The sequence below is a fragment of the Engraulis encrasicolus genome, chromosome 13 (assembly GCF_034702125.1).
Source record: "Engraulis encrasicolus isolate BLACKSEA-1 chromosome 13, IST_EnEncr_1.0, whole genome shotgun sequence".
In the NCBI taxonomy this organism is placed as follows: domain Eukaryota; kingdom Metazoa; phylum Chordata; class Actinopteri; order Clupeiformes; family Engraulidae; genus Engraulis; species Engraulis encrasicolus.
Window position 1 is genome coordinate 12,713,777 of NC_085869.1, and position 23,238 is coordinate 12,737,014.

Sequence of the window (23,238 nt, forward strand, 5' to 3'; positions counted from 1 at the left end):
CAACATTGGAACTAAGTAGCATGCCAAACTCAATATTTATTTTACAAAATGGGCTAAAATTGTGCATGCATAATAAAAGTTAAATTTCAAACAATTTTCCCCATCATATGCTCGTTCAAATCTGCACATATTGTGTCGCATATGAGTGTGAGCTGTTTCATTGGCCTGGACCCACTCATATCCCTGTGACACACCAAATTTCATGTTCAAGTCTTGTTACGCTATACATTAAAGGTGTACGTGGGCCAACTGTAATATACATTTGAAATGATCTCGCGGGCCGAATAAAATGACTCGGTGGGCCAGAGATTTGGCCCCCGGGCCTGAGTTTGACATCCCTGTAATAAAACGTACAGACATTTGTGTTCTCCAATTTGGTTCAGGCTCTGCTGTCAAAGCAAGTCATTTATGGCTGCATTAACTTTCAGTGTCAGGTCTCATAGTAGACTAGTCATGCATTTCAGAATAATGGGAGAAAAACATGAATGTGATGGCTGTAAATTAACTTTGAAAATGACAAAAACTTAAATAAATACCTAGATTTGAAGTGTGTATAGACCTGCATACATTTTTGTCCTGGAGTGCTGGAGGAAAGGATGGGAGTCGTTACTGAGGCTTTATCTTCTTGTTTAGTGGGCCTTATGCAAATGTATTTTTCATGGATTTTTTTCCCCCTTTCTTTAAAAAAAAGAAAGATATTTTGATCCTGGGGGAGAAATCTGGTTTTAGCTAGGCCCTTTTCAGGGAGCTAGAACTTTACATGTAGCGTATATAGACTAAACAAGATGCCCAAATGGATGTGTTATCCTTATGTGTGCAAATTTTTTTCTGGCTCTACTATGCAATTATCATGTAGGCTAATAGAGAGATCATTATCCTGATTATGAACATGTGCTGCAGAACCATAGACATACAGCTAGTTGCTACACATGCAGAAACGTCCCTGAAACTGTTCTGAGAGTGCGCGATGACGCAGCGCCAACCCACGCGACTAAAATCTGTAGGCTACTCGATGAACTATCTGACAACTCGATTGGTTTTGCCTGTCGATGACTGTAGTTGTTTTGGTAAAATGGTCAGACTCCGTCTACAGTGATCTGTCAGATGAGGTAAGGACGCTATCTTGAGCTTCGTAGTATGATTTTAGACATGCATCTTTATTTATTTCACTGAAGTCTACGCAAAGACCAGGTACGTTTTTGAATCTATTGGCTAACATGGTTATAACACTGCTGATTGGTAATGTAATGGTAACAACATGGAATAGCACTAGGCTGCTACTGGTGCACCAAAATCTAGCACGGCCCCAGCGATTTTAACAGGATGCTTGATATGATACGACTCTCTCTTCACCCAGTCCAGAGATTAACTATTGGAAAATCCGGTCGCTACATGCTAAGGGCGGCATTTTGTTTGTATACATCACCAACCACTGGCAGAAAATCGGTGGGGCGATATCAGGCATGTTGGCCCGCGTCGTACTAGACGCCTATTTTGTTTATTACTCATTCAGTCGTCGAGATGCGGCAGACCAAAAAAGCTGTTGGAGCATAGGGCAGCCTACTTGGGGCATATCATATAAATTGTAACTACCCTTGCTTCAAAAGTGATTGGATTTGTGAGGTGATCGGGCCTCCAATATCGGTGAAATATGGTGGACATTGTAGTCTGGGAAGTGTCTGAAATTATGCAGCAAGCCATCGGAACATTGGGCAATTTACGCACGTCTTCTGTCCTTGCCGCATGCGATTTAATAATGTGATTTAATGTTCTCTCAGTCGAATGGTCACTGTATAACCCAACGCATTGTCTTTGGAACTGCATTTTTTCGACTTCATCTGTTGGGTGTGATGGATTTAACATGACTGACCACGATAGGCTTACCCATAGTTTGTCCACCATATGATCATTATCGCACTGTTGCGTCAAACTTGGGTGGATCAGCTGTGCGATCACATGCCCACACATTTTTTTTAGTTTGACAATGAATAAGCTGCTGTAACGATATGTCATTGTCATAATAATCAGTTTGCATCCTTCTCGGACAGCAGTTATTTACTGTAGGCCTAGGCCTAACTCATATTGTTTGTGGAACGAAGGCAAACCTTTTTGTTATTCACGATTTTGTTCTCTATGTCCTGGATTATCATGCTGTTTTAGGGACTAAATACAGATCCGTCAAAATCTTGACAATTTGTACCTAATTATTATTCACAATTGAGTTAAATGGGGAATGGGGACAGACTGACACACAAACACAGACACAGACACAGACACACACACACACACTCACACACACACACACACACACACACACACACACACACACACACACACACACACACACACACACACACACACACACGTGATTTATTTTATCACATGTGCCAACTAAGTGGCACAGAGCAGCCAAAAACTCAGAAGTGGAAAACGTGTCCAAAAAAAGTGTCCAGAAGTGTCAGAAGTCACTGTGCGTCCAGAGAAGAAATCCAAGGTCAAGTATCCACACTGTGCGTCCAGAGAAGAAATCCAAGGTCAAGTATCCATTGAAAAAAAGATGGGGATCACAAGTTGCACTGTGTGGCCTTGTTCCACCTCTCCATACTCGCATGCACGCACGCGCGCACGCACTCACGCACACACACACACTCGAGCATACAAAAAGCGATTGTCCTGTATGGCTGTATTGGAGAATGACTTCGCAACTCACTACCTGGAGCAGTGCCATAGGCGAAGTTCTCCGAAGACGTGATTTTATCAAAAACCCTTCCATGTGATTGGAGAAACACTTGAATGCTACTTTAATGAATGCTACAACTACTTACAGATTCAAAAATACTGTGGCCTACACATTTCAGAATCAATGTCGGTGCGAATGGCCATTGTTGCTGAAACAACTTGAATTTCACATATTTTCCCCCTTCTCCACTACATTTAAATGTTGACTACATCACATCTATGAAAATCCTGCCATCCTGATAGGTTCTTCTGCATTCTGGTTTGAGAGCAGGGCGAATCCGACGGTCTTTGAGAACCTTGTATGAGCTCATGTAGTTGAGCGGAAATACATGAGGGTCTGTCGAGAGCCAGGCAGGCTTCAGCAAAGCTGTTGAAGACCTTTTTCATTGGGAGTAGTCCCATGACAAATTTTGACAAAAAGGTTCTTAAAATTGCTGTTTTAACCTAAAATGAGAATGGAAGGTATAGGTCTTCAAAGAGTCAATGTATTTATTTACCCCTTATCCATTCATGTATTTAATGCCTTTATGTAAGAAAACTTAACAAAATTCATTGGAACTCCAAAAAACTGGATTCACGTTACTGTCCCAGCTATTTACAAATGGAACCCCCTACTTTCCTGTGTCTGTCTCATACTGCCAGAGGCGATTCCTCTTTGAGTACAAGGGAGGCGCCGCCTCCTGTCCAAAATCACGGAGAAATAGTATGTAAACTAATGCTTTACACGACTTAATATCATTGCTATTTCAGACCCAGCTCCATAGATGCATGTGCTCAACTTAGAGATTAAACCAATCTGTAATAAGATCCCGAAGCTCGCACGAGTTTTTTTTTTTCCGCTCATGACAACGCAAGCGAGTCGAGTCTCAATGGACTTCAATGGCATGTGGGATTGTGCGCTTTTTCAATGGCAAAATGCTAAACGGTCATTGGCTATTGCCGTGAAATTTTTTTAATTTTGAGACTGAGCCTCACTGGGAGTGAATGGAGAAGAGAGAGGAGGGGGGAGGGACCGGAGACTGGAGCTCCGACTTGTGATTGGGTGAACCCCGTGTCAGTAGGCTACAGTAGTTGATTTCATTTCGAAATGCGGATATGTTATTAATTTGACTGAGAAGTTTCGTCGTGATAACCAGTGGGGAAGCTATTCATTGCGTTGTACTCCAGTTTTGTGTACATATTCTTGTAAACCTAGTGTTGCGAATAAAGTCTTAATAGTGGCACGTCCTTATCCTTTTTAATCTCCCAATTCAAAAGTTGAGGTTGCCTACTTTTCGTTATTGCTAGCTTGCAAGAAAGCTAGAGAGCTATGCAAAATGAAATGCCAAGCATTGTGGATTAAATTCTGGCGAATTCCAGTCGTCCTTATGAGGAGAAAATGAATGTCAAGGAGCAGAGCAGAGCACTGCCTAATATTGACTTGGTGAAAAAGGTAGGGAAGAACAAACTTTTCTTTTGAGCTTTCGTGGTGTCTGATCAACTGGTTAACTGCCAAGTCCCGTGAGTGGCGAGTCCTTTCCTACTGTGCTGTTAAGCCGTGCACCCAGTAATGAACAAAGACAACGAAGGCAAACTCAATCACATCATTATGTGGCGGAGGTAGGCCTAATGAATAATAATAATAATAAAAACATTTCCCTATGAATAGGCTACAAGGGGGATAATGATTAATGATTAACAAATTTGTTTCAACAAGAGTCCTTCAGTGTGTGAGGGCAGGCCATATGTGACAGGACCAATATAAGGTGTGTGTCAAAATTGACCCCCCCCCCCCTTTTTTTTTTTTTGCGTTCTGGACATATTGTAATTGAACAGCCTCCCCTGTTTGACAGACTACCAGCCGCCACTGCATACTGCCCTATCCAATTATATACCGGTAGGCAAAAGAAAAAAGAAACAATGGAGAGATAAGCTTGATGCACCCCTTGTCTTCGGACTGTGAACTTTCCTGTGATTGTGTTTTATGGTGAAATAACAGCATAGGTTTTAGAAAGAACAATCAGAGAGCAATCACAACCTTTTCTGAGATATTTCATGAAAATAATACACAGTTTTTTTGTGGCTTTTATGATTTTGTCTGAATAGGTTTCTGGCACCAGAGTCCTTGATTCATCATGGATGCCTGTGCTAGAATCAAAGGGATACCTTTAAAAAGTCGCGCCACTTTCAGAAAAGAGGTATGTTGTTTTTTATTCATCAAGTTCTATTTGAAAAAAATGTTTTTATGTAATAACTTTGTATTGTACAGTACTTGGTTGTGGGATGCACGCATAGGGCCATTGTATTTTGTGGATATCAGTGTTAATTTCGTCAACCATGACTATGACTAAAATATTTCGTCAATACCCTTTTTTGATTTTCGTCATTTAGACTAAGACTAAGACTAAATTGGGTAGGCAATGACTAAAATATGACTAAGACTAAAATTGATTTTCGTCATTGTGACTAAGACTAAGACTAAATTTTAAAAAGCTGACGAAATTAACACTGGTGTTAAATAAAATAGAGAAAAAGAGCACCAGTGTGTGAAGAAGGTTTATTCTGCACAGTGTGATATATGTGAAAAAGAGAAGTAGTGTGCGGAGAAGGTTTATTCTCTACAGTCAATGGTATATGTTAAAAAAGAGAATCAGTGTGTCGAGAAGTTCTATTATGTACAGTGTTGACTAAAATGACTAAAATGACTAAAAATCGACTAAGACTAAAATTGATTTTCGTCATTTAGACTAAGACTAAGACTAAATTGGGAAGGCAATGACTAAAATATGACTAAGACTAAAATTGGTTTTCGTCATTGTGACTAAGACTACGACTAAATAAAAAAAAGCTGACAAAATTAACACTGGTGGATATTATGGTAGCCTCTTACTGCAACTGGGCCCGTCGATGAACCTGTTCCCTCTTCCCTGAAAACACTCAACTACATCATAACAACGCTGCTATGACAATGCAGAGAGTCTTAAGTAAACAAAGTAACTTGGTCATTACCATATTGGTGAAAAATAAGGTTATAACAGAGGTTCTGCACTACAGGCTTAATTAGTGTGTGGGAGGTGTCCTTTGTGGGCCAATGACATGATCATTGAATAATTGTTGACCTGTAAGTAAAGGGTGTATACACCCATTAAGATGCACCTGACTGATTGGGTGTTTCTACTTGAAAATGGAAAAATAAGCTTGTTGAAAGGTGTGGGACCATCAGTTGTGCCGTGTTGACATCAGGTGGATAGACAGCCGACACTGCTGTTGGACAGCTGCTGAATTTATATTTTTGTGTTTAGCATGTGCTCACATGTGAAGTAATACTTTTCTTAGAAAGTAGTTGTTTCATGTTTTACTTATTGTAGATCTGTCAATAACAATCTTTGCAGTTGTCAGAGACTATTGTAAGTATTAAGCTGACACTCCAGTGTTCTTTTCAGCTATTTGGACATTCTGTGATGTGTTTTTGTGGTCATCTTTAAAGGATGACCACACCTAGGGAGAGTTAGCCTGGCTCTCGCGAGACCCCTAGTGCTTTGTGCATCTTCGTTACACTTCGTGAGCTCGCACAGCTGCGCGAGAGTCAGGTTAAGCGAGAGTAGCAACATGGCTGAACTTTTTTCATTTGTAGGCACTCTGTCTGACTATTAAGAGAGACACATTGACATCAAGGCATTTAAGGCTCTCTTCCACTGCCGGTGTTCTGGTAGGCCTATAGCTCTACAAAGTGGAAAAGAGCCTTTAGTTCATACAGAAGTCCAAAGGTTTCACTTACTTTTTCTAGTCACTTCATGTACATTTTTACATTGTCAATCTTCCTGGCATTATTCTGTGATTTATAAATATTTTTATTTTATGTTGGGGAAAAGGTAATCCTACATCACCTAAACAGGAAAAGTTTAATCTGATTTAATTTCAGAGTGTTAGAAAAATATATTTTAGCCTTTCTAGATAACTGAGACTCTAATCTTGTGTTTTTATGTATTTATTTATCAGACTGTCCGTGAAAGTGCAGCAGTGTGTGTTAAAAAGCTTCTGAAGAACAAGAAGGAGCTTTGCAGTGTACTTCTGGAGTTTCAGCATACCAGAAGCACACAGCCCTTGGCAGAGGTCTGTACCTACATTATAATGCAATAGCATAGTGATCAGGGGAGCATTTCTCCAAAGCGTAGTTGCTAACTACGGTAGCTACTTTGTTGATTGCAATGCAATTTCCCATTGGCAACTACCCAAGTTGCTAACTGCTAACAACTATGCCTTCGAGAAATGCACCCCAACATTGTTCAACATTTTAAAACTTTCAGCATTTTATAGTTGTTGAATTACAGGACTGATTTACGTAAATTAATGTGGAATAATCCAATATTGTTTGAGCATGGTGGTACTGTATTGAAACGATCTATTCAAAAGGCATTTTTACTCTAAATATTCTTCAATGATTCTCCAGGTCCACTTTGTATGTTTACCAAGTCACAACGAAGAGGAGGATATTACAAGGGTAAGCCACAAGCATATATCATTTATTACACAACATGAAATTATTAACCAAAATTTTAGGACATTGCTATTTTTTTGCAAAGTTTGTGGGCAAGTAAAATTACAGCTCGATTCGAACAGGATAAATATTACCGTTGGACCACTGGTAATTCACAATTACCTTCCGCACCTCTGAGTTATTTCAGACGGGATTAGAAAATGTCTGTGATTTACCCAATTTACAGACATTGCAACCGGATATGTCATAATTTCACACCATCCTGTTTTGTCTCGTAGAGTTGTGAGAGTTTTTCCTGGAATGTTTTCCCCCTAATACAAACATCTTGCACTGTACCCCAAGCTCACTGCGAAACAGAGTTGTCTTCATACTTAATATATATATCTTTACATGTCTATTCTTCTTCTCTTTTTGACTCAGATTCTGCCATGTAGCCCCACTGATGTTGCAGACTTGCTGAGGTCCCTGCATGTGCATAGCCTAAAAAATGAAGAGGTCTTGCTTCTTAAAGAGTCCAAGAAGCTCCTGGAACAGAAGGAAGGTCTTTCACAGGTGAAACATGTCAACTATCATGATCAGTCTTAAAAGAAAAGTGTGATGTTTTCAGCTTTTTTTCTTAAAACAATGCTGTGTTTCCTGTAATACAAAACTGGGCCAAAATGACGCTCTGGATTCAAGCACTTAATGGTCAAAGTGTGTTTATGTTTTCTTCATGTTACCTCATCTCTTACAGACGAGCTCGATCAAAGCGGTGTGTATATTCAGGCACAGTCCTGCTGCCCAGATCAACGTGCCCACGCTCCTGGGACTGCTCAGCAGGTACACTGCAGGCATCAAGTATGCCTTGGAGCTCCAGTCCCTGAAGAGAGGGACGGCACCATCAGGTCAAGCAGAGGATGACGACACTAACCATTCGGTTTCGTCCATTGAAGAGGACTTTGTGACTGCGTTTGAGCACCTAGAAGAGGAGGAGAATGCAGACAGTCCACGTGGGTGATGTAGCTGTGTTTGGAGATAATCGTGTTAATATTAATTAGTATTAGTATTATTACTAATAATAATGTATACACTGATTCTTGGGAATGTGGCTTAAACAGGTTTTAATTTTGAAAGAAAAAAAATCGTTGAAATCCAAAATATGTGATAGTATGTTATCACAGACGAAGGTCTTGGCTGTGCAACAATGTTTCAAAACATACTCCCCATATTTGAATTGTTCATAAAATTGGCTCCTACTTTGTTTCAGTCAACACCATCAGACATCTAAATGTAAAAGTACTGTTTTCCCCCAGTTATGTGGATAACCTTATACATGTCTGGTTTTATAGGGGGTGGGAAAGAGTACAGTAATGAAATATAATAAAATTACAATTAAACCTTTAAAACAAATATGTGTAACAAAACCTGTTGATCATTTGTTAATGAAAATGTAATTGATTTTCAACAAAATAAGCACTTTCATGAGTGGGGCATTTTATGCCAAACTGTCAAGAATCAGTGATTAGCTCTTCACATTTTAACCTCACAATTAGTTTGTTTTTCAATTCTGTTTTCTTTTCTCACACTCTCAGGTTCTCCCTCCTATGGTCTGCAAACCCAGCGAATGTATGCTTCCGAGAGAGTTTCAAGGAATTGCAAAGATGCCTCACGTCCTCATGCGAAGGTCGACGCTTTTATGAAGAACAGCACAAGGACACAGAAGCATTCCCTTGAGACATCCATTCCGGAACAGTCGGGTGCCACAGCAACCATTTCAGGACATAGGACTAGCTTGTGTATGCCTGACATCCCCCCCCTCCAAGACCAAAACACCTTGCACTCCATGACTGAGTCAGATGACTCAGACTGCTCCAGTCCCAGCCCCATCATTTTCTTAGATGAAGTGGATTATCAAAAGAGTATGAAGGCGAAGCTTCAGATTCCCAAGGTTCCTGTCCTCAAGGATGGTGTGGAGGACTCTGACTCTGAGGTCAGTGAATTTTTTGACAGTTTTGATCAGTTTGAAGACTTGGACCTATTACTTCAACCCATCGTCAAGGTGTCAAACGCTCAACACATTCCTGGTCAACCGCAGATGAAGTCTCACTCAGCTATGAACCCTCACAAATTTTACCATCCTGTTCTGCCAGACAACATTAGGAAGCCAACCCCCCTGAAGCCAGGCTTCCACTCGGATGCCCCTGACTCCCCGCAGCCAGTCAGGCGATCCCATGTTGAGAATGGAGCACTGTTTAGTCCCGTCTGCTCATCTGCATTTATGCCTCTGGGTGAAGTAGTTACGCAAGAGTATTTCTGGAAATCAGATGGAGACATTCCAGAACTGTGTAAACCACATGATCTGTGTTCGTTGTATAAGACTTATTCGGATTTTGCAAGCAACCTGTCAAAGGAAATTCTCGGATCTGTGTACGGCAGTTCATCATCTGTCATCGATTTGAACGTCAACAACAATTTGAGCTGCGTTTGTCATAAAGAATTTACGAGCACCTCTGGACATTTGATGAAGTTGTCTGACATACAAGACACGCTAACAGTTGCCAACAAGTCAAGACCGAAATATCAGTCGCTCAAAGACGGAATTCAGAAATTCGCCTCAGATCTGGTAGAGATGAGCGTCGGCAGTGCCTTCAGAGATATCCAGAAAGGGGTGTCCTCCTGTACGACGACTCTTTGCCGATTAGCGGCAAGGCTAACTTCGTCAGTGTTCCAGATGGCCTTTCATGAGATAGGCATGCGTCACGCCTACGTGTTAAAACAGCGTGCCGTAAACGGACTGGCGGGCTTTCTCGTGGGAGAAGCCGTGTCGGGGGCACTTAAAGAATTCTTATGTTTGAAAAGTCAAGTTTTTAACAACACTGTAAAAAAGTTTGCCACCGACTTAGCCGAAGAATTAGTATTTGAGGGCATGATGGAAGTCTGTCAGTTTTCGCATCCCTCTACGCCGCTTACTTCAAAAATGTATTCCTTTGAACAAGAGGAGGAGGTTTTCTCCTCGTATGCCACAGACCTCTCAGAATCTGTCCTGCAGGAGGCATTTATAGAACTGTCACAAGCTGACATAGCATTTGCAACCCAAGCAGCCATTAGTGTCTCTGCGTGCCATGTTGCTTCTGAGAACAAGCAATCCCAAACAATATTTTCTACAACCGACAATTATCCTGAATTTCAAGGCCTTCAGCAGCCATGTGATCCAGAGCAGGATGACTGCACCATCCAGAAAGCCTTGTTATGCGTGTCTGGAATGGCTAGTTGTCTCTCAGTGCCTGTGGCTGGAAAAGTCATCTCTAATTTGCCGGATACGGAGTCAGATAGCACTAGCACTAGCGTTGAGGGAGAGTCAGTTTCTTTGGCAGGACTACCACCAGATAACACTGTGACTACAAGAACAACAGGCACCAATAGCTCGGCTACAACCGAAACAGTGGTAGGCAAAATGGCAAGGGAAGCAACCCCTAATGTAAACAGTAAAGTGAGAAACTGTGCGTCCTTCCTGAATAAATCTGTGGGTTGTCAGAGTTCTGAGAATAACATCTTTACACAGCCAGTCGCAAATACTGTGGGGAAAGAAACCTGCAATCGCACTGCCCAACATCAGGTGCCAATTCATTTTGTGATCTCAGACACTGATCCTGTTATGACCATGGATACTATACAAAGACATGCCACGTCTGCTGGAGATGGCAAAGTAATGGTGGAGGAAATGCTTCATGATCCCGATAAAAAGACAGCTGGTCCAAATGCATCAAGTCACAAGTCGCAAGAACCTCCAGAAGTCTATAAAGAAAGAAATATACGGCCAAAATGTTCCAAAAAATTCAACGGCAAGTTCACTGATAGGATTTCCCCTTTAGCGCCTCCGTCAACTGCAAGTCGCCTTCCTTTAAGTGAAGTTAATTCAGATTGTCAAAAAACAGGCCTAACACGTGCTAGATCTTTGTCTGATGAGGCTTCTGAGAATGAGGTGATGGAAGATGTCCCACAAGGGCGTCCTTCAAATGCAGTAGATGTTGACGAATCAGAACATGGTAACACCCCTGAGGACAATTTGATAGATAATGGAGCTCTCCACTATGCTGGGCGGTTAGCATGCCATATTGTTTCTCTAGCAACTGAAATGGATTCCATGGGTTCGAAGGATGCCTTGAGGAACTGGCACTGTGAAACGAAAGATGTTTCGCACAGTGCAAACTTTTCAGAGCCGACGTTAAACGTTTTATGGACGTATGCTGGGGAGATTGCAGGAGAAGTCGTAAACGACGCAAAGAAATTGATGTCAAGTCATTCGCCCCACAAAGATGACCAAAAAAGCAGACTAAGTTTACCAACGACTCACGATTGCAACACTGGAAGGTTGAGTAGTATTTGTGGTCAGTGGGCAAGAGATTGCCTTCCATCAAGTGTCAGCGCTCATAGCAGCTGCTCCAGTGAGACGTCGCCTAGCAGTGAGAGTGTGTCGGATGAGTATGCGGGGCACCTCATTAAAGTTTTGAAGAGACGCGGCGGCAGTAGAGAGCTCATCTTGGATCAGTATGCCAGTCAGCTGGCTAACAGATCGATAAAGGCTGGACTCACTCATGCAGCCCACAAATTAAAGCAGAACTCTCCCCTGAGGCTTTATCCCTTAAGACACCCACACTGCAGTAGTGGCAACAGACAATCTACTTTGTGCAGACTGCCATCATCTCAAGTATCTCCGAGTAAAGTTCCTGTTAGTAAAGTGTGCTCAGTCAGTAGTACATCATCACAATCTATTCATAATGGGCAAAACGATGGTGAAGAGTATATGGATCTTGTCAACTTGGCAGAATCGTTGGCATGCAGTATTACGTGTGATGTTACAAGAAAGCTCCGAGTGTCCTCTGTGTGCTTGCCAAAATCACTGACTGACTCCTGCCTGTACCAAAAGACTAAGCTTGAGAACATGGCAGATCAATTCACAAAAACGGCTTTTTCGTGTGCTGTGTTGCCCGACACCGAAAGACTCCGACAGTATCACAGCACTGGCAGCTTGAATGAAGGTTGCTACAACAATGACATATTGCAAGTCATTGATCATTATGCCAAAAGAATTGTGAACGACACATTGGAAGTCACTTTAGGGACGGTTGCCCAGCAGTCTGGAAAGCAAAGAACTGTTGAACATATTGTGTGTAGTGCAGAAACACTGATGGATGCCGAGGACAAGGCCACCTCGAGATCATGTTACGTTGGCAAGGATAGTGACTGCTTGTGTTATGATGCAAAGACTGCCGAATGCCACTGCCACCGTGTGCAGAGCAGACATGTGCCGTGCCCCGATACATTCATTGGACTTGAAATTCCCAAGATCCATATTCATTTGGATAGGAGAGCAGTGTTTGCAGAAGACATGGTATCAACGGCCATGGTGAAGGCCTCGAAAGAACTGAGCAGCACCAGTCTGAATGCAGACAGTGGAATCGGTCATGACGGAGCAAGTTTCGCGGAGAGCCTCACCACTGAGATCATGACGTCAGCGCTGTCTAATGTCAGCCAAACCATCAATTTGAGGTAAGCCCACTGAATGACTCGCACTGTAAATGTGTTCAGTGGGGCACGCTGATTTATTATTGGCATCCAGCAAGACTATGTTGTGAAGTAGTACATTTTTATACAGTCCCAAAGACATTTTCACATACAATACGTACAATATTCATACAATATACAACATACAAATACAACATAAAATATTCTTCTTTTTTTTAGTTTAGTTCAGTTCAGTTCAGGTTCAGTCTATGTTGTGAAGTACATTTTTTACAGTCCCAAAGACATTTTCACATACAATGAATATATTCATTATTATTATTTTTAGTTCAGTTCAGTACTGTTCAGTAGCTTTTATTTGTCCCAGTATGGGCAATTATTGTGCAGTAGTAGTACACCTCTCGCACACACATTTACACTTCACACATAAAAACACAAGAAGCACATAAAAGATTTTTAAAAAGATAAAAGTAAGGTGGATGAATAAATAAATATGTAACTTGTTTGTTTCATAGCATATCGGGAAAGGAAGGGGTCAATGAAACGGAATCGACGTTGAGTCAGCAGCTGAGTTTGAGCGTTGGAGATGACAGCCTTGGCAGCTGGTCCAACTTGAGTTTCGAGGATGAGCAAGCGGACGAGAGCAGCAGCTTCTTTCATCTGAGTGACAGGTAAAAACCACAAAGTACACACTTTTGCAACATTTGCTTCAAATGACGTGCAAATGTCTCGTGAGTAATAAGTAATAGTTCTGTTCCATGTATTTGTGCAATATCAAATCCTATTTGCCGTTGTCATCACTGACAGAAAGAATTAACATTTGTTTCAAATGACGTGCAAATGTGTAGTGAGTAAGGAGTAATAGTCCTGAGTCATGTATAAGTGCAATAACACATTCTATTTGCCGTAGAAAAGAGAGATATCCTCCGCATTCCTGCGCTAACACAGTCTGGTGCGTCACCGGAAAGGACTAGTAATTGTAGGGAAAGAAAGGAGTCACCGAAGCGTCCTCAGATGGAACTTTACTTGTTTTATTGGGCAAGTGCCAAGGCTAACGTTTCAACGTTCTCACGTCTTCTTCAAAGTCAATATGGCAATATTGCAATATTTAAATCGAGTAGGTAGCAGGCTTCACTCAGGTTTCTTGATAACTTTTAAGGGTGCTGTCCCAAATGAATACTTAAAATCAAAGAAAAGGGGGGCGCACCTTGCATCAATTTTTTCTTCTTTATTTTTGTGCACAGACGTTGCACACTGAGGAAGGCACACGCCGAAACGTGTCTGTGCACAAAAATAAAGAAGAAAATATTGCAATATTTGCCATATTGACTTTGAAGAAGACGTGAGAACGTTGAACCATTAGCCTTGGCACTTGTCCAATAAAACAAGTAAAGTTCCATCTGAGGACGCTCCGGTCTCTCCTTCCTTTCCCTACATTCTATTTGTCGTTGTCATCATTGGCAGGAAGAAATTAATGACAGAAATCCACAGTTAGTGCCGTCATTGGCCGTCTTTAAAGTATACGTTATGGGGGATGGTGAAGTGCAGTGTTTCCCAACCTTTTTTGCCTTGTGTACCCCCTAAGCCTTTTTGTGATACTGCAAGTACCCCCGACATTCAAGCTCTTTATCTCTTCCTCTGTTCTGTTCCGTACATTTGTGATTATTATGTTTTTACACGTACCCCCCGAGGTGTGCTCAAGTACCCCTAGTGGTACATGTACCCATGCAAATCACTGCTCTAGTCTCTCTCTCTCTCTCTCTCTCTCTTTCTCTCTCTCTCTCTCTCTCTCTCTCGCTCTCTCTCTCTCTCTCTCTCTCTCTCTCTCTCTCTCTCTCTCTCTCTCTCTCTCTCTCTCTCTCTCATTTGGATGTCCTATCCAAATCCTCAGCATCATATCATAGTTCAAGAAATCCTATACCACCAGACACGGGAGAATGTCGCTTAAACAGGCTTTAATTTTGAAAGAAAAGAAAAGTTAAAATCCAAAATATAGAAGTACATAATAACAGACAAAGGTCTTGGTTGTGCAGCAATCTTTTGGATCAACCTCCCGATATTTTCCTTTTTTCATAAAATAGGCTGTCACTTTGTATTTGTCAACACACAATTAAAAGTAAAAAATCTTCTATTCATTCAACAGAATGGAAGACATATTGTAAGCATGTTTATTTATTTGAAACATATAACAGACAGCACTGATCACATGTGTGATTTGTTCTCTCTCCCTCCTGCCCCTCCCCTAAGCAGCAATGGGAACAGCAGCAGCTGGAGTAGCCTGGGGCTGGAGGGCGAGGTGTATGAAGAGCATCTTTCCTTCTCCCCTTCAGACAGGTTGGCATCTGCACAACACCTAGTGGTCAGACTTAAGGGCCTCCGCACTGCACCCAGGGTTGCCAGATGAGACGGATGATTTCCAGCCCCCCAAAAATGCCCTAAATCCTGCCCAATTTGAACTAATTTCTATTGATTTCTATGGCCATAAATTGGCTAAAAAACCCGCCCAAGAGCTTTTCTTACCCACCGACGGCTATCCTAAGCAGCCCAATTGGACGGGAAACTGTCCAATCTGATTCAGAGGAGTAGATGTGTGCACATCCCACCCGATGGGCCAGGTGCAGGACAATGAGAGTAAATCCAAGTGAAAAAGAAGTCCGCGACACTGCTTGTCTTACTGTGTATTTAATAGAGCAACGTTTCGACCTTCAGGTCTTCATCAGGCAAAATGCCTTTTTCCTTTTTGCCTGATGAAGACCTGAAGGTCGAAACGTTGCTCTATTAAATACACAGTAAGACAAGCAGTGTCGCGGACTTCTTTTTCACTTAAACTGCCCAATCTGGCAACACTGTCTGGCACACTGTTGGTGCACCGCCGCTCACCAGCGCCGATGTCCCAGGATATCGGCTGCCGATCATGGGAGTGCTCCATTTTGTCGAAGCCACCCGTTGTTTATCCATGCTCTGCTGAAATCAAATCAAATCGACCATTCATTGCCATAGCACCTCTGCGCCAGTGTGCAGGGGTAACCGAAATCTAAAATATTTCTTCCCCCATATTCTTAAACACCAAGCATGTTGTGCAGTATCACCACTTTTTCATTTAAGATTTACTGGAAAACTATTTTTTTTTACTAACCATATAAGTGAATACTGTTACTAACCAGTATATGGAATGGTTATACTCTATCAAATGAAAGCATATACTGTAGATTCCATGCAAACAGTCAATTCTCTCTTACTCCTATATTAGATTTACCCCCACTTTGTGGACTGTAAGCTTTGTTGTGGCAATAGCCATGTAGCGACCAATAGCCAATAGCCGCATCCCTTACTGTTTTGGCTCTATTTCTCAACTGTTTTGTTTTACTACATTTGTGTTTGTTGTTCACATTTACATTTCTATACATTCTGATCTTTGCTTGTTTTGTTTTTGTATTCAATGCAGTGACGGCACAGAAGATAAGGAATTGGAGAACAAGGAAGAATTAAGTGGTAAGGAAAGCTCTGACTGAGAAAGCTGCTGCATCTGCACTACCCCCTCCCCTCCCTCGCATGGCTGCTCTGGGACGGAAAAATGGCCCAGGCCTTTTTGGCATTGACTGACCCCTTGTCAATTTTCTTCTTGGAGCAGGCGTCACTCTTAATTATTTAAGTCTCTGAGGGTGCTGGCCCAAATTTCAAATTCAATGTTTCAAGAAGGAGGCCGCACCTTGCATAGTAGTGTTTTTTTCTTGAAGAAGGCACACGCCGAAACGCGTCTGTGCAATAAAAAAACACTACTATGCAAGGTGCGGCCTCCTTCTTGAAACATAGACTGACCCCTAACACATCCACCACAGGCCGCTCTTTTCTTACCAAAGTAACTTACAATCAAGATCTAACATTCACAATTATTATGGATGGTACCCCCTCACAGGGTACAAGCTAGATACCTATATCCACACACAGTACTCTCAACGCACATACCAGTAGATTCAGATATTTCTTTCTCATACCCCTGCAATCTCTAACTCAGACACTCAGTAGATTTAGACATTTCATTCACAACTTTTTACAATTTCCCCATGCTTGGTCCTCTACTTCTGTCTCTACCCCTTCCCACTAATGCTCCCTGATGTGTTGCAGGAGGCGTGTCGTGCGTAGCAGCAGGAGGGGAGAGGGCTCTGCTGGTGATCAACACGGAGCTGCGTGAGCCGGGCCTGGACCCCCAGCTGAGGAGCCTGCTGCAGTGGGTGGCCGCTTCCATCGCAGAGCTGCCCGTCCTACAGCTCAGCCAGCCCCATAGCAAAGAGCTGCAGCAGGTAGGGCGGCTCGATGATGAGAAAAAAATCAATATCACGATTATTTCAGTCAATATTGATATCACAGTTTTTATCACAATATTTCTTTTAAAGTGACACTGTGCAGGAAAAGGTCAAAAAAGGTACTGCAACTATGCTGCTTATTGAAATTGGGCTGCCTATTGCCAAATTTGATCTTTACATGAAAGTTTACCAAGTATTAAACAAACATTTTCTAGTATGGTCCAAGTACAGTCATTTTTGCAGCTAAAAATGGCTATTTTTGGAAATCCAAAATGGCGGACCATGGAGAAGATCCCTCTTTTCATGTATGAAAAGTGCAATTTTTCAAGTCATAATGAAAACTTAGAATTTGATGCTGGTGGTAAGTATTCATGAAAAAGGTAACATTAGCGAATGGGCAGCATGAATTCTAGAAATAAACAACTAAAAATGTCACACAGTGTCCTTTAAATGAATAAAATTGTGCTGAGCAATTCACAACCTTCCCTTCCTGAATGGAAGGCCATAGAGACACACACAGTGGTGTTCTGCACGAGTGTTGGGTAGCAAGTCTGCTCTGTGCTCGCAATGGCTCAAGTGGAGGGGAATGTATTGTGCTTGGCGTAACCTAAGCCGTTTGGCAATATAGGCAAATATGAAAAATATTGTTTCAAATCGATATTATGAAATTTAATATTGTTTGACAGCAATATTGATATCATGATATAAATGTGATATATTGCACAGCCCTAGCAGCAGGTCACTTGTCGTTTTTCCAATGACATGTTTTATATCACATGTTGAACATCAGGGGTGTCCAACATAAGGCCCGGGGGCCAGATGCCACCCGCCAGAGGGTTCCATCCGGCCCCAAACTTGTGGAGGGAAAAAAGCTAAAGAGTGCCCAAATAGGAAAATCTCTAGCCCATTACAAAGATGCTGCATGTGCCTGAGATTTCATGCTTTCAGTACTTGAGAAAGAATCTGCCTTTTTTGCTCGACATTTAAAGTCGGTTGCTGATATAGCCTACAGGCTTACTTGACTAGCAATGATTGACTAGCAACATGATTCTGTTATGGAGCAGGAATATGTGATATTTTGCAATTATATTACTGGTCCGGCCCACTTGAGGTCAAATTGACTATATGTTCATCTGATCTCCTCACATCCGTTTGGAGAGAACAGAACATGGGACAGGGAAAAAAAGTTTTCTTTTTCCAGTTCTTTCAGTTTTTCCAAAGCGTCAAAGGAAAAGAAAGCATCAAGCAAATATCACCTTACCCTGTAATTAAACCCGGGTTAGGGTGTGCAAGAATCAGGTTCATAATGCAAGTAATGTAATCAATATGTGCATTTAGCGTGAGAGAGAGAGAGAGAGAGAGTGAGTGTGAGAGAGAGAGAGAGTGAGTGTGTGTGTGTGTGTGTGTGTGTGTGTGTGTGTGTGTGTGTGTGTGTGTGTGTGTGTGTGTGTGTGTGTGTGTGTATACAGTATATATACTGGAGAGAGAGAGAGAGAAATAAAATAGTCAGTACTGACTGGTGACTGAAAGTTTATAAATGCAAAGCATCTCATTTCCATGGTGTGTTTTCCATTTCTGTTCTTCAGCTTCCAGAGGTCATGCAGAAGGTTCAGGAGCGGCAGTGGCGCATAGGAGAGCTGCTGCAGGCCCTCCTGAAATACTACGAGGAGCTCCACGCCAAGCACCCGGCAGCCAGCCACAGTACGCCGCCCGGATCCATGTCTCTGTTTCAGTGGCTTATTGAACGTGCCTAGTAGCTTTCACTTTCTTAAACGTTGTCATGTTTTGTTTTGCTCAGCATGCGTAGTGCTGTACGCTTTACAAGTGGAGGAGACTCGCTCACACTATAATCGCCTCATGGTTCTCAACAGTTCTTAACTGGGTGCTGAATCCCACATAAATCCTCAATGAATGAATGAAGGAAGCGAAGGATAGCACTACTCTTTCGCCCGTGGGCGAATAAACGAAGAAAAAAATCTGAAGAGTGCTGTCCTTCGCTTCCTTCATTCATTGCTGTCTGATGGCTTTAAAAGGCTGCTGAGATTGGTCAGTGTTGCTACATCCCAGTACTCTGCTGTGATGGGCAGCTTGGTGGTAACTGCAGGTGTTTTGTAGGCACACTATGGGTGCATCCCAATATGTGACCTTGCCTCCTCCACTTGCCTCCTCCACTTGCTTCTCGTCATGATGACATCACTGACAACAGCATTATATTTCAATATCTTGCAAAAGCTCAATTGTAAAGTCTTTTTCTCATTTGCAATTGGGATGGTGAATGAAAAACAGTCCCTCAAAAGTTGTTGTGGCGAGGCTGACAGCTGGGAAACTTTATCGTTTTCTCCACGGAGGAGGGGCCAGGAGGCGGGACGAGGAGACAAGCACAAGTGGAGGAGGCAAGGACACATATTGGGATGCACCCTATGGTGTGCGTGTGTTCAACATTACAACATAGTGCCACCAGGGTGCGCCATAGGAGCTGCTGACATGACTGCACAGCTTGTAAATACAGTAGTATGATTTTCACCATGGAGAGTATTTTCGCAGAAGTTTTGTTTGTTTTGTTTTGTTTTAAATCATTCGATGTAATGTTAGCATACCTTTCTGTCGTGTACCAATCCACCGCCTCTGAACACTGTGCTGTTGTGCACTGTTGTGGTTTTTGTCAAGGAAACCTCACAGCCCGAAGCGAGATGAAGTCACACCAATACCTTTCCTTTGTTTTGATGTTTCCATTCACTAAGGGATTATCCAAGCAAATTACTCTCAGTTTTCTTTTTTTTCCCCAGAATACTAGCTTGAAGTTGAAATGTCTGAAAGGCGCTGTTTGGCAAAGCAGAGTCTATGTTACAATGGCATTTTAATTATTGTAGTGAATATGCAATCTTCACTTGGCTATCGATGAAAATGTATTTTGCGTGTTGTGTTGTTGCAGTGCTGCTTAGGACGTTTGCCACCAGATCCTCAATGGCACTTGAGCGTATCCCTGCAATGAACCCTCTCAAATCTCAACATGTGTTTTGCCATGCATAGTTACTTTGTCACCTCAACTGTACAGTGAGTGTACTTACAGTGTAAAGATGTGATATTTAAAGCTTAACATTACCACAGACATCTAAATATGTCACTGTCTTACACTTCATGTTAACCAAGGCACTCTGTTGCCTTCCTTCAATGAAAGCAACACATGTACACACAGTAGGTGTCCAAAAACTCGTCCATTTTCTTTTTTAGATTACAAACGGCATCAGTTTCAAGTATTCCTAATGGGTTCAAATTCTGTATTGATGGTCCAGCCTCAAAGGGAGCATACACGCCCTCAGAATAGGCTGATCTAGCCTTCCATATATGCTGTCGCAGTTACAGCAACTAACATTTCGTGCCATATTTGATCTCTGCAAATGTACATGGATTAAATGTACAAACTATACCCCTATTTTTTTCAAGAAACATTGAGATTTCAGGGGGAAAACGCAGCTTATCAATTAATCGTAAGTCGATCGATAAGCCAATCAACTAACGATTAATGAATTAATCGATGATTTGCATCCCTGATATGAAGGTTGTGTTTTTGGCCAGGTATTACAGTTGTTGCTTTTAAGAGATGCTGCTTTGCTTTGTGCCCTTAGTAGTGGAATGTTTCTGTGAAGTATCTTCAACTTGGTTTCATCTTGACTTGCATGGCTTTCTTTTGTGCGTTGTCTTCATTAGTGGCTGTGCACACAGGGGCCCTGACAATGACTCTGTGTTAGTCTCTGCTGCTTTCAGAGAGCTTGGTTCATAGGTATGTTGCTTTTTGAGTTGTATGATGCTAAATTTGTGAGCCTTACAAAATGAAACGCATGTAAAGGTCATTATTTTCATATAATAGTAAGCTGTAAATGAGCCTTTTTTTGTTGTTGAAAGCTACAGTTGGCACATTCTTTTTAGTCATATTTCTTTGAACTGTCATGGAATTCTGAAAGTAGTACATGAAATAGTCTATTAGGAAAGAAAATAAAAACCCTGATTGCTTTAGCTCTTTCCAAAGCCAATTGTCAAGTTTACAAAATGGCAGCCGTCTCTACACGTTAACCAATCAGAGCATAGTTGCCTGTTATTTTATCCCAAAGGATAACTATATCTCAGCTTGTTTCATGAATCTCTGTCTTGATTTCAGGGAAGAGTTAAGATAGATGGTAGTATAAATATTAAAGTTGAGCTAATTTGCACTACTTTGTCGACAGAGGCATGGAAGATGTAGTGTTGAGGGAGGGAAATCGTTTTAAATTTTACATGGGAAAAAGACATCACAGTTTGTACACTTGCAGACTACTGATTTAGCTGTTTTCAGCTTTTAGCTATTTTGAAATTTCAAGTACAACTTCCAAATCCAGAAAGTATATATGACAACAAAAGCCCTACTGACAACAGCTGTAAAGGGGCCTGAACTTAAGTATTTTTGAAGTTTATGTATAGCACCACAGATGAAAGATGAATATAAAATGCCAACTACAGACGCGCTTTAAAAGAAAAAAACTGCCATCACTCCATTGTGATGTACATGCAAACAGATCTTGGTGTTTAGCAAAACGTGTATTTGATTGATTTATTTGTTTTGTGCATCCTCCATACCTTAACTCATTCAGTGAAATTCATATATAGTATCTATGACATTCAGCATTATGTTATACTAAGTGTTTTTTTTGTGGTGTAATTGTATCCTAATAAGCTAAGACGAATACTTAAATTGCTGACTTCTGTTTTCCTTGTGTATTTGTACAATTTTGACAAAGTCAATCTAAATCGTGAAGTGCTACCTGTTTGTAGTTACTATTCATTTTTTCCATGATTGTTATTCTCCATGGCCAACAAATGTGTTTGGTCAATGCACTACATTTGCCATTGTTACACCTAAGTGGAATAAAGTTGAATTTATCGCCAATGTTTTTTTTTTGTAAAGTATTTTTGGGCATTTTAGCCTCTATTCAGATAGGACAGTGACAGAGGGACAGGAAATGAGTGGGGAGAGAGAGAGAGTCGATGAAGGATTAGCAAATGCAATATATTCAAGGGACCTAGAGAAGGTGGGGTCTTTTTTAACGCTACCTTCAAATTTCAAGCCGAAATTGCAGGGGGAAATCCTGGTTTGTGTTCATAGTACGGCCCTCGGAGGACTTTTACAGCCCTTTAGGAATTTGAAGTGGCCCCTTGAATGAAAAAGGTTCCCCACCCCTGATCTAAGGAGACCAAATGTCTGCCAACAGACTAGTTCAACTTTCAACTTTGTCATTCTCTGCAAATGGGCCACTAAAGAGATCTTAACATTTTCAAAGTTTCTCAGAGGGACAGGGATGTCTTGAAATTCCCAAGATATTAGACACATGATGATCACAGAATTATCAAGGCCAACAGGATCACATGAAATGGATTCACCAAGTAACTGCCTAAAAATCCACCCCACACACGCACACACAGAAACACACAAACCCACACACATACTCTCTCTCTCACACACACACACACACACACATTCCGGAGGGATTATTCACATTTTGTTTTGATATCTTTGCGATGAAGAGTCATAGTTGTTTTTCCACGTAGCAACATAGACTATAAGACATTAATAACTGAGTGTCTGACTTCACTTGTTTGTCATCATAGGCAACACTTCTCCATTCACAACTACAGAGCGCGAAACTGCTCGTTATGATGACATCACACGTGTAATGGTAATCCCCCTAAAAGCAATTTGCAATGAGGCAATCGGCCAATCACCTTGATCTAATAACCCACTGTTATTGTTTTGCATGGCCGTGGAATCCCCTATTCCCATGGGTTTGGTCTGAATGAATCGGTCTGTCTACATGACCTCACTTCCTACAGCAGGGAGGGAAAAAAATGCCTGTGTTGCTGACTGATCCCAGCGAAGTCTCCGTGTTGTCATCTGTGACGTACTGTAGGCTACAGCGTGTGGTCTGGTCTGCAGGGTGTAATAAGGGGATCTCCACTCCTCATCTCCAGATGCCATTAGTAATGCTAGTGAGGCTAGGCTGGTAACACTTCATTTATTTTCACCGTGTATTCTTTGCATATTTCAACATGTAAAATCATGTCCTCCTTGCACTGTACTGTACGTACAGCACCCTAAACTCTAATCCTAGCCCTAAAGTAGCCTACAGCAAGTACATACTGTTACATGTTACATAGTTTGTTACACTGTGTTGTTTCACTTTGTCT

At 41.6% G+C, this 23,238-nt stretch overlaps 1 protein-coding gene across 1 annotated transcript; it reads left to right on the forward strand.

The window, feature by feature from the left end:
- The first annotated feature begins 1,025 nt into the window (after positions 1-1,025).
- On the forward strand, positions 1,026-20,451 carry akap11 (A kinase (PRKA) anchor protein 11). The gene is made up of 12 exons (XM_063213065.1): positions 1,026-1,109; positions 4,825-4,916; positions 6,718-6,831; positions 7,169-7,219; positions 7,637-7,768; positions 7,950-8,205; positions 8,788-12,745; positions 13,234-13,389; positions 14,969-15,052; positions 16,164-16,210; positions 16,844-17,019; positions 18,609-20,451. Exons 2-12 carry the CDS (start codon positions 4,854-4,856, stop codon positions 18,774-18,776), a joined length of 5,205 nt encoding a protein of 1,734 aa, XP_063069135.1. The 5' UTR covers positions 1,026-1,109; positions 4,825-4,853; the 3' UTR covers positions 18,777-20,451.
- Positions 20,452-23,238: the final 2,787 nt, after the last annotated feature.

Excerpts from the sequence above, each read along its gene's own strand:
- akap11 (XM_063213065.1), top strand. The coding sequence starts at position 4,854 with ATGGATGCCTGTGCTAGAATCAAAGGGATACCTTTAAAAAGTCGCGCC. Across the intron at positions 4,917-6,717 it reads GCGCCACTTTCAGAAAAGAG|ACTGTCCGTGAAAGTGCAGC; the intron begins GTATGTTGTTTT and ends TTTATTTATCAG. Across the intron at positions 15,053-16,163 it reads TCCTTCTCCCCTTCAGACAG|TGACGGCACAGAAGATAAGG; the intron begins GTTGGCATCTGC and ends TATTCAATGCAG.